This window comes from Octodon degus, unplaced genomic scaffold (assembly GCF_000260255.1).
Source record: "Octodon degus isolate 3935 unplaced genomic scaffold, OctDeg1.0 scaffold00088, whole genome shotgun sequence".
Classification (NCBI taxonomy): Eukaryota; Metazoa; Chordata; class Mammalia; order Rodentia; family Octodontidae; genus Octodon; species Octodon degus.
In genome coordinates, this window is record NW_004524664.1 from 4,054,604 (window position 1) to 4,064,911 (window position 10,308).

General features: G+C 47.4%; 2 protein-coding genes across 16 annotated transcripts in view; one reads left to right on the forward strand and one right to left on the reverse strand.

The window, feature by feature from the left end:
* Fgfr1 (fibroblast growth factor receptor 1) overlaps positions 1–4,459 on the forward strand; it is a 57,999-nt gene extending 53,540 nt beyond the window's left edge. For all 10 annotated transcript variants that reach the window (XM_004637245.2, XM_023721993.1, XM_023721995.1 and 7 more), the window contains 6 exons: positions 235–425; positions 1,094–1,216; positions 1,448–1,518; positions 1,782–1,919; positions 2,038–2,143; positions 2,224–4,459. In XM_004637245.2, the coding sequence (XP_004637302.1) occupies positions 235–425; positions 1,094–1,216; positions 1,448–1,518; positions 1,782–1,919; positions 2,038–2,143; positions 2,224–2,400 (806 nt within the window). In that variant the 3' untranslated portion in view covers positions 2,401–4,459. The remainder of the gene's footprint in view (positions 1–234; positions 426–1,093; positions 1,217–1,447; positions 1,519–1,781; positions 1,920–2,037; positions 2,144–2,223) is intronic.
* A 2,481-nt stretch (positions 4,460–6,940) lies between these two features.
* The window catches only part of Letm2 (leucine zipper and EF-hand containing transmembrane protein 2), a 25,304-nt gene continuing 21,936 nt past the window's right edge, over positions 6,941–10,308 (reverse strand). For 4 of the 6 annotated variants that reach the window (XM_023721974.1, XM_023721975.1, XM_012516016.2 and 1 more), the window contains 2 exons: positions 8,287–8,405; positions 6,941–7,466 (listed from right to left, as the gene is read on the reverse strand). In XM_023721974.1, coding sequence (XP_023577742.1) covers positions 7,404–7,466; positions 8,287–8,405 — 182 coding nt within the window. In that variant the 3' untranslated portion in view covers positions 6,941–7,403. The remainder of the gene's footprint in view (positions 7,467–8,286; positions 8,406–10,308) is intronic. The other 2 variants (XM_023721976.1, XM_023721977.1) reach the window with 2 other exon arrangements.

The following is a 10,308-nucleotide window of genomic DNA, read 5'->3' on the forward strand; positions in this document are numbered from 1 at the left end:
TGTGGAGATGCAAACAAGAAAGTGACAGTGGCCTGCTGGGCTTCCATGTCCAACTTGGTTTGGAAACTTTCTGGATTGTGCAGGAAAGAATGTATCTGACTTCCTGTGGTATAGAAAGACTCTGATCCTCTCCAGTAGTTGAAGGAGAAGGACAGGACAAGGGCTCATGCAAGTGGGATGACACAGGGAAAACCACACCTGCTCACCTGCTGCTCCTCCTCTCTGTGCTGACAGGGCCTCTGTATGTCATCGTGGAGTATGCCTCCAAGGGCAACCTACGGGAGTATCTGCAGGCCCGACGGCCCCCAGGACTGGAATATTGTTACAACCCCAGCCACAACCCGGAGGAGCAGCTCTCCTCTAAGGACCTGGTATCCTGTGCTTACCAGGTGGCCCGGGGCATGGAATATCTTGCCTCTAAGAAGGTATGGAACCTGAGTCTACCACTGTGAGCTCAGGGTAGAAATGAGCTCCTAGTACCCCAGTTAGATACTTTCCATCCTCCAGGACAGTGGTGCAGCTGTAGTGAGCTCCAGTCCCAGAGTTGTCTTAAGGCTTTTGAGGACCTCAGACAGGACAGCTAGTATAGTCTAGAGGCAGTAGCCTTGGGGCCAGACTGAAGTCTGTTCAGCTCTGTACTCTACCACTTTGCATGACTTCAGATAACTATTTCTTCAAATATAAAGTAAGAATTGTTCAGAAGACAAGATAGCCACATCTGTGCAAGTGTTAAAGATAGTTCTTGGTGCATGGCAGCAGTGGCTTTGCTTGAGCCCCAACCCAGTGTGCTGTGCTGTGCCGAGGGGACAGGCTCACAACTGGTACCAGGCAGACCAAATGTGAGCTTTTTGGTGAAAATCCAAAAGCTTGGAGCTGGGGGGGACCTGTAAGGAGGCTTTGCTGAGAGCTTCCAAAGCCTGGAGCTGCAAGTGTTCAGAGTAGAGGGAAGAGACTGTTGGGAGGGTCAGTGGTGTGGCCACTGTGCAAGGTTGCTGCTCTGCTGTGGGCTGCAGAACGTGTGGGTGGCTGGGGGCACAGATCACGAGAAGCAGCATGTAGTTCGGTGCCAGCACCATCCCCCACCCCCCTGCAGTGCATCCACCGAGATCTGGCCGCCAGGAATGTCCTGGTGACAGAGGACAATGTGATGAAGATCGCGGACTTCGGCCTGGCCCGAGACATTCATCACATCGACTACTATAAGAAGACCACCAATGTACGTGCCAGCTGGATGTGTCCCTGCGGAGGAGCCCCTCCACCAGCCCTGCCACCTAGATGCCTGCTATAGCCCAGCTGGATTATTCTCGGGGGTGGGAGGATGGGCTGAAGATAGGTCTCTCTCTCTCTCTCTCTCTCTCTCTCTCTCTCTCTCTCTCTCTCTCTCTCTCTCTCTGCCTGAACCCTACCTGTCCCTTCTCTGCCTTGAGATGTCCTATGTTGTTCACAGGGCCGGCTGCCAGTAAAATGGATGGCACCTGAGGCACTATTTGACCGGATTTATACCCACCAGAGTGATGTGTGAGTCTGAAATAAGGAATCTCGGAGGATATGTGAGAGAGGGTTTCAGCTGTCTTCTGCATTCCAAGATGGATGGGGATGAATGAGTGTGTCCCTCCATCTCAGAGGGAGGAACCCTGACATGCACTTGCTGTGCTGCACATGCAGCCTGAGCCTTCCCTGGCTGGTGCTCCCCTGGGAAGGAAGGCTGTGTGGGGCAGGGGTGATGGGAGAGTGGGTGGCCTCCACTGTACCCTGAGTTGAGCTTTTGTGCTTATCCATAGGTGGTCTTTTGGGGTCCTCCTGTGGGAAATCTTCACACTGGGTGGCTCCCCATATCCTGGGGTGCCTGTGGAGGAGCTTTTCAAGCTGCTGAAGGAGGGTCATCGGATGGACAAGCCCAGTAACTGCACCAATGAGCTGTAAGCCAGGGACTACACCTGAGGGCCCAAGCCAGGGCCACGGAGGAGAGGGCTGGGCAACCCGAGGACATGGTATGGCCTTCCCAGGCTACCCTCCACACCACTGTGCTGTGTGCAGGTACATGATGATGCGGGACTGCTGGCATGCAGTGCCCTCTCAGAGACCTACCTTCAAGCAGTTGGTGGAAGACCTGGACCGCATTGTGGCCTTGACCTCCAACCAGGTAAGGATGCTGGACCACTACGTCTCACATGAGTGACTCTTGGTGAACACCCAGCCCAACACCTCTGCTCACTTTCACAGGAGTATCTGGACCTGTCAATGCCCCTGGACCAGTACTCACCCGGCTTTCCTGACACCCGAAGCTCCACCTGCTCCTCGGGGGAGGATTCTGTCTTCTCTCATGAGCCGTTGCCAGAGGAGCCATGTCTGCCCCGACACCCGACCCAGCTTGCCAATGGTGGACTCAAAAGGCGCTGACCACCCGCCCATTCCTTTCCAGACCCTGTTACTGACTGTATTCTTCATCCACGCTCCCCGCCGGACTCACTGCCTGTCCCCATTCCCCTTCCTGCTGGCAGGAGCCAGCTGCCCATCAACCTTCCTGTGTGGCCTGCCTTCCCTCTGCAGGGCTCCCCTCTTCGTCATCCTACTCTCTACTTGTGAAAGAGGAGCAAAGAGGCGGGCGCTGGCCAGGGGCCACTTCTTTCCCCCCATGTCGGACCAAGGCCCCTCCCTGACCCAGCACTATCTGGAAGGCTGGGTGGTGGGCAGGCACAGGGCGAGAGTGTCCTGAGTTCTGGTACTGGTTCTGTGATTCACCTTAGCCGTCAGCCCCTTGCATTCTGGTGGCAGGTGCCTTGTCCTCAGGGCTACTAGAGTAGGAGGTCACTGCTTTGGGCCTCAACTGAAGGTGAATTCTGCCCCAGATGGATGGTGCCAGTGGCTTATTAATTCCAATACTAATTCGCTTTGCTGACCAAATACCTGGTACCAGAGGGTGGTGGGGCAAAGACTGGGAGCAGCAAGGTGGCCCTGGGGCTCAGCCCTGAACTGGGGGCTTTGTACATAGCTATGAAGAAAACACAAAGTGTATAAATCTGAGTATATATTTACATGTCTTTTTAAAAGGGTCATTACCAGAGATTTACCCATTGGGTAAGATGCTCCTGGTGGCTTGGAGGCATCAGTTGCTCTATATATTAAAAACAAAAAAGAAAAAAAAAAAGGAAAATGTTTTTAAAAAGGTCATATATTTTTTGCTACTTTTGCTGTTTTATTTTTTTAAATTATGTTCTAAACCTATTTTCAGTTTAGGTCCCTCAATAAAAATTGCTGCTGCTTCATTTTTATACGGGCTGTGTGAAAAGGGAGCAGACATCCTCTGGAGAGGAGGGAGGCCGAGGCCCATGGGCTGCCTGTCCAGCAGGCACTGCTCATTCTTGCAGTTTCCTTGTCATCTTGTCTCCTAGGTTACACACCCTGACCACCGTGACAAACCTCCCACCTCTCTAAAGCTTTTGGGAAGAAAGGAACAGACGACATCCACGACATGGGCAGGAACCTATCTGTGTCCTAGAGCACTGGGCACAGAGCCAAGGCCCAGCAACCCCCACTGCAGACTTTCCTTACAGCAAGGGAGGGAGGGGCCCTGGGGTAGCCCAGCGGGAGGGAGCACTGAAGGGATGAGGAGGCTGTACTCAGTCCCAGGCCATGTCTGCCCTCCCTGTGGGTGAGGTGGCCTGTGACAAGTGACAGCAAACTTGTCGCCCAAGGCTAGCTCTGCATTTAGGTCCCCAGTTTTATCTTTCCCCAAACCTGATTTGTTCATTACCCTCCCCCAAGCCATTCTTCCTACACTTCTTGGGTCTGTGTCACAGATCTTGGCTTCCTGTAGTTTTTCCTATACAGACTCCACCCTAGACCTGTTTCTTATTTTTTCACTGCTTGGAAACTTCTGCCACCTGCTGGTTATCTGTCCTCACCAAGTGGATTCTGGCTCCTTGGCACCTTACTGTTCAACCTATTCAGCCTGTCCTTACAGCTTCCTTTCTGCTGGCTACAGATGGCTCTACCTGCTTTCATTGCTGTAGCAAAGTGGGATTGCTGCTTTACATTTTCCTTTCTGAGCTGCACAGGTTTTGGCAGCTGCAGTATTGATCACTATTGTAAAATTCTCCTGCTTTTCTCTCTAAATATGCAACTGTCAACATATTACAATTTCTGTTTGTATTTAAAGACGGTACAATTTGGTGAGCACAGCCAGGAATTAATTCATCTCTTAAAATAACTTGCTTCAAGACTGCACAGTAGTGTCTTTTGTTGTGAAACAGTGATGATCGTTTTTGCCTCAGCCCTGCTTTGGTGTGTATGAATGGCTGCAGGGTCTAGGAAGGGTTTTGTGTGCATTCGACAGAGGTACAAGAGAAACAGAAGGCACCATTATTATAACAGTGATGTCATTACTGTTACTACTCAAATCACCCACAGATTTCCCCAGAGACTGAGCTGGCTGTCAAATAAAAGATAGTAAAATTGACCTAAGAGAAAATGAAATGGCTATTTTACTTAGATGACCAGATAAGGTCTCTTGGGAAAAGGAGTCCAGTTTACCTAATAAGGATTGTGCTGTTAAAGCCCTGAATGTGTCTGGCTTCCTCAGGGTTAAAAGATTAGGTCCTGGGATCACCACAGCACTAATCAATGCTGCCTTTCTTAATTGCCAGGGGCTGGAGATCATCAGTCCCTGGGCACTCCTAATGTAATATATTGATCTCAGGTAAGTAAGATTGAACATGAGATGCAGCAAGAAATTTATCTTAATGGTAATGAAATCACAGTGCTTATATCAGGAACCACTGGGTGGAGCCAGTGAGCTAAAGCTCCATTAGTCTTAAGCTTGCTTGGAAGCAATACCCAACCTTTGCTGTGGGCATGCATACTCATGGGGGTGGTTATTTATCTTAGGTTTAGCATTACAGACCACTGCTTTACTGGATATTGCTCTCCCCCACCCTTATACTTGAGATTGAACCTGGGCCTCAATATGTTAGGGAAGTGCCCTACCACTGAGCTACAGCCCCATCTCTCACCCATATGACTTAATACAGAACTAGACATGTCATATGTCTATAATCCTAGTACTTGGGAGGCTGGGGCAGGAGGATTGTTGAAGTTAGGGCCAGCCTAGGCTATGCAGAGAGACTCTGTCGGGGTTTGTTTTGTTTTTTGGTGGAACCGGGGATTGAACTCAGGCCCTTGCCCTTGCCAGGGAAGTGCTTATTCCACTGAGCGATCTCCCCGGCCCTATAGAGACCCTGTCTTAAAAAAAAAAAAAAAACCTAGCCAGGTAAAGTAGAGCCATAAAGTTCCTATCTCTGTCACTGTCTCCCTCACACCCCAGTGGAATTTTGTGCAACAGATAGGCCAAGTGTAACATCACTGCAGTTTTGTGTTGAATCCTAAAATCCAAGCCAGGGAGGTTATTAGCAGCTGGTAGAGCCAAGGCATCTGCAAGGAAAGACAGAGCAGGGACGGGGAAAGGAGAAAGCTTCAAAGCAAACCAGCTTGGCCTCCCATTCTCTCAGCTGATGAGAGCCAGAAAGGGGTGGGATCAGCTAAGGCCCAGATGTTAAGGTTCCATCTGGGTCATTTCCTCTTGGTTGCACTTAACAGTATCCTGAAGCATCTTTATAGCTCTGCCTCCCAGATGAGTTGGCACACAGATGTGGTTTCATGATTACACTGCTGACCAGAGTTTCAGCTGTCTCTTGAATCCACAAGGGCCAGTGGTAGAGTTGGCTTGCAAGGGCCCAAGCTCTGCACTGGTCATGGTGGTAGCTAGAAGTCGGCCTCAGTGGAAGTATTTACTTAACTGGGATCTGTAGGCACTATAAATGGAGCTGTTTTTCTTCAGATGATTAGCCATTTACCAAAGCACCATCAGCTAGGTTTCAGCATGGGGTTAGAACTAACAAGCTGACAGCCAAGCACCCAAAGTGACAGAACAAAGAAACATCCATGACTCCGCAAGGGTCAAGTATTTTTTTTTTTTTTTTTTTTTTTTTTTTGCGGAACCAGGGATTGAACTCAGATCCTTGAGTTTGCCAGTCAAGCGCTTATCCTACTGAGCCATCTCCCCGGCCCGAGGGTCAAGTATTGTCATGACAGTGGGGAGAGAGGTGTCCCAATGTGCCTAGATGTTGGCAAAAACAGGAAGGCCAACTGGGGACAAAAGTGACCCCAGGCCTTTGGCCTAACCATTCCCCTTCTGCTCATAGGGAAGGCCCAGAAAAATCGTAGGACTCTTCAGCAGCACATGCAGATCGTTCAGCCAAAACAGGACTAGACCAGTTAAACTAGTAAATCCCTCTCATTTAACACCTGAAAGGTGGACTGAGTGACACCCATCATTTTAAAGCTGAGATTTTATCAGGAAATCACCCAACATGGCCAATGGCAGATTCATGAAACCCATCTGCCGAGTACAGCTCTGTCCCCATGAAAAGGCTTGTCCTCTCATTGAGAAACCTGAGTGTTTAAAGTGCGTGGTCTTGCAGTGAAGCAATGGTGACACTTCTCACCAAGGTGATTCCAGGCAGAGCAGGTCTGGACTTCTATTTTACCTCTCAGAGCAAGGGGAGAAAGCTCTTGGTCAGGTGGATGCACCCGGTCCAGTTCTATCTGACTTTACTACCCTATGACTAATAGTCTTTGTGAAAGACAAGCTGACCAGAAAAACACATCCAGCACAAATAAATGGTTAAGTCTTAAACCCTTAATTATGTTTCCTAGCAAAATGGTGGCTAATGAAAGCCATCTGTGCTGAACAGTGGCTACCTCCCAGATTCCGGCAGCCTCCCTGGCCCCAGAGGGGAAAGTCTACCGGAGCAGCTATGTAGCAGCCAGGCCTCTGTGACTGCCAATCTGTGTAACTTCCCATTTTTTCTTCTAAGCCCCTTTTCCATTCTTCATACCCAGGAAGAATCTTCCTGGGAAGATTCTGTCCCACCTTAGAGTGCTACTTCTACAGCACTGCCTCTCCTGATGAGTCATCCTGAAAAAGCTGGCCATGTGCTCAGAAGATGGCTTTTGAAGCCTGCAAGTTCCTACTCAGGGCTCCACATCACCAACTGCAGAAGTATCCAGGGTGTTGAGTGGATCCCATTATGCAATAACCAGAATCTGACTGAAGAGAGGCACATACATAGGAAGCTGTTTAGAGACACATTGTGGGGTAGGCTGTGAAAAGGTTTAGTGGAATGATAATGCCACAGGAAATAAACTTTGCAGTGGCATTTCTCTATAAGGCCTGAAAAAGGTGTCACAGCAGACATCACCCCCAAAGGTTACAAAGCCCCAGGGTTATCCCCGGGACTACACAGCCAATCCTTTAGCTACAGCAGAGGCAGAGCTGGATGACTTTCACAAGCCCACTGCCCAGCACTGATGGAGACCGCAGCATGCTCTGAGGCAAGTCATCCTTAGGCTCCTTTTGAACTGGCCTTACTGCTCTGGGATGTCTCCGGGGGTTTGGCCTGGAGGACCTAGGTATAAAACAAGGACTTTAGTTAGCCATTGGCTGCACACTTGGACATGTGAGTTCTTCAAAAGTCCCTTTCCTAATATTACAGCTCACAAAGTCTGATTTTGATTTACCTTGGTAATAAAAATGAAGAATGCAAAAAGACCTCCCTGTGCTTGGGGTCACTGTGCTCAGCCCACGTGGGTGTCACAGACTTTTCTACCAGCAGCACTGGTCCCCCATAGCCACCTCACAGGTCAGCCTTGCTGTGATCTCCCTACTGTTTACTTGTGTAATGCTTTCTGCGCTTGCCCCAAATTCCTGCACCCAAATAGAAAAGTAGATAAGCAATTTATTTACATGCACCGCTCTTAATATTTAAATTGCTTTTCTGCTAGTATTTCCTGACATCAGAAGCCTGTATAAAGTACACAACATATGGAAACTGTTTCCATCTGGTGCATAAGAAAGTAAGGATCTGCCTATATGTTAATTAGGTTATAGACATGTTTTGGTCTGGTCTACCATGGCATTGGTTGGTAATTATTTTTTCCACTTTTGGATAATTGTGGCAAAAATGCAGTGGGTAGAAGATGACTTAACTTTACCCAACAACTTCCTGTTTGGATGACAGTAAGAATTAATGTGCTATTTTGCAATACTGTGATTCTAGCCTCAGTGCCCTTGGGTATAACTCAGGAAAAGGCCTTTTGTTTGTTTTTCAGTGTTTTTTTTTTTTTGTTGTTGTTGTTGTTTTGTTTTGGCGGAAACGGGGATTGAACTCAGGCCCTTGTGCTGGCCAGGCAAGAGCTTATTCCACTGAGCCATCTCCAAATACTTACTGCTTCTTTAGAAGTGATGGGTAACGAGATAGGTGTTGATGGTGGCTTCGGTGATGATGGTACAGGTGGCCGCTGCTTCAACTCTTCGTCCTTAAAAATCAGAACTGAGAGTTCAGTTACTGATTTAAAAGAAAAGGTACATTAGATCCACTGCCAAGGCTATTGGGAGCTTGTAACTATTTTTTATTCTAGTACATGTTTCGAAAGGCAAAATCTAGACCCTACTAACATTGTAACCAAATGTTGAACCTTTTTTTCCTTTTCAGTGCTGAAAATTGAACCCAGAGCCTCACACCTGCTAGGCAAAGGCTTACCACTGAGCTACACCGCCAGCCCAAATGTTCAACACACACTTAGTTATTTGAATTTTTTGAGTCAGGGTCTCACTGTTTAGTCTAAGCTAGCCTTAAACTCTTAGCAATCCTCTGCTTCAGCCTCCTGAGTGCTAGGATTCCAGGCATATACCAGCAAATGCTCAACTTTTACACAGTACAGTATTCCTTACTTTTAATACCATATTGAAATTTGGTTTTCTTAATGTATCATTTACAAAAAAGTTAACATTTATCTGTAGTTTGGTGTTTTTTGTGGGGTTTTTTAATCTTTATTTTGAACTTGAGCATAAAGGAACTGTCTGCCCTTAGTTCCCTTCAACTGAGGTGCAGAATCCACCATGTTCTCTTTAGAGGCAGGGGAGGCAGCGGTCCCACAGGAATGTGTGTCTTTGGAGCCGGGCAGAGAAGCAGCGAAGCGTGAGCTTTCTGCCCTTCCCAAACTCAGATGCTGTCTCACAGTGCTCAATGCCTTTCAGCACGATGTGCTTTCCACTAAATCTCTGACTGCCGCTGACTACGCATTTCATGAGTAACATAAAATATGTTCAACCACAAAAATATGTCCCCAAAATAGCAACTCAAAGTTACTTCTCTGAGTTTTGACCACTGTACAAGGGCTGCCCTCTAGTATTTTAAGATCTAGTCCTCAGGGAGCCATAGACTTGCCTGATTCCAGTCTCAGTTGTTCATCACTTTCTAATAGCACTGACTCGACTTACAGTGGACACCCATTGTGTGTGGTGCCATACTGGTAAATCGGCCTGACTTCACAGAAACATTCAAGCCAAGGGTATAGTCTGTTGGCACAGTACAAGCTTGGCATGTGCAAGGCCCTGGTTAACTAGCACAAAGAAGATGGAAAGAGGTAGTAGAACAGATGACAGATTAGATTAGGGAGCCACTGGCTGGGGAGATAGCTCAGTAGAATAAGCGCTTGCCTGGCAAGCACAAGGTCCTGAGTTCAATCCCTCGTACCACCAAAAAAACCCAAAAAACAAAAACAGATTAGGGAGCTATGGCAGGATAACTAGTTATCTGTCTGTAAGAATTACATTAATTGAGGAAAAAAAAACCCACTACTCTTTAGAAATGTTTTTATTACTATAGACAAATGAACTATATGCAGTGCTGGCAAATCTATGGCATAAAAAGCTCTAAAAGGTTCACCATCATTGAACTATAGTATATTCAATTGATGTCTGTTATTTTTGTTGTTGTCTTTATTTTATTTTGTTTTGTCGGGACAGGGTCTTGCTGTGTGTTCCAGGCTGGCTTCTAACTCGCTGTGTAACCCAGGCTGAGCTAGAACTCCGAGATCCTGCTGCCTCAGCTCCCAGAGACTGAGATCATAGGCACACATCACCATGCCCACCTAGCACTGTCTTAATTCCTTTAACAGCCCAGCATGCTACTAGTTCCTGTTTCGAACATATAAATAACAATGTTCCTGTTTTGAATATATAAAGAATAGCAATGTAAGAACACAGAAGAAAAGAACAATCAACGTGATTCTGAGGTGCTTGTCCTTCTGTCCTCTCTTACCATGTATCTGGATAAAGAGCTGGTGCCCACCTAGAATAACTGTGAGAACCTAGATTTATCTGAGACACTGCACTCCTCTAAGATTTCCTTGAGTGTTCCCAGAGGCTCTATAACAACTTCTCTTACTTTTTTTTTTTTTTTTTTT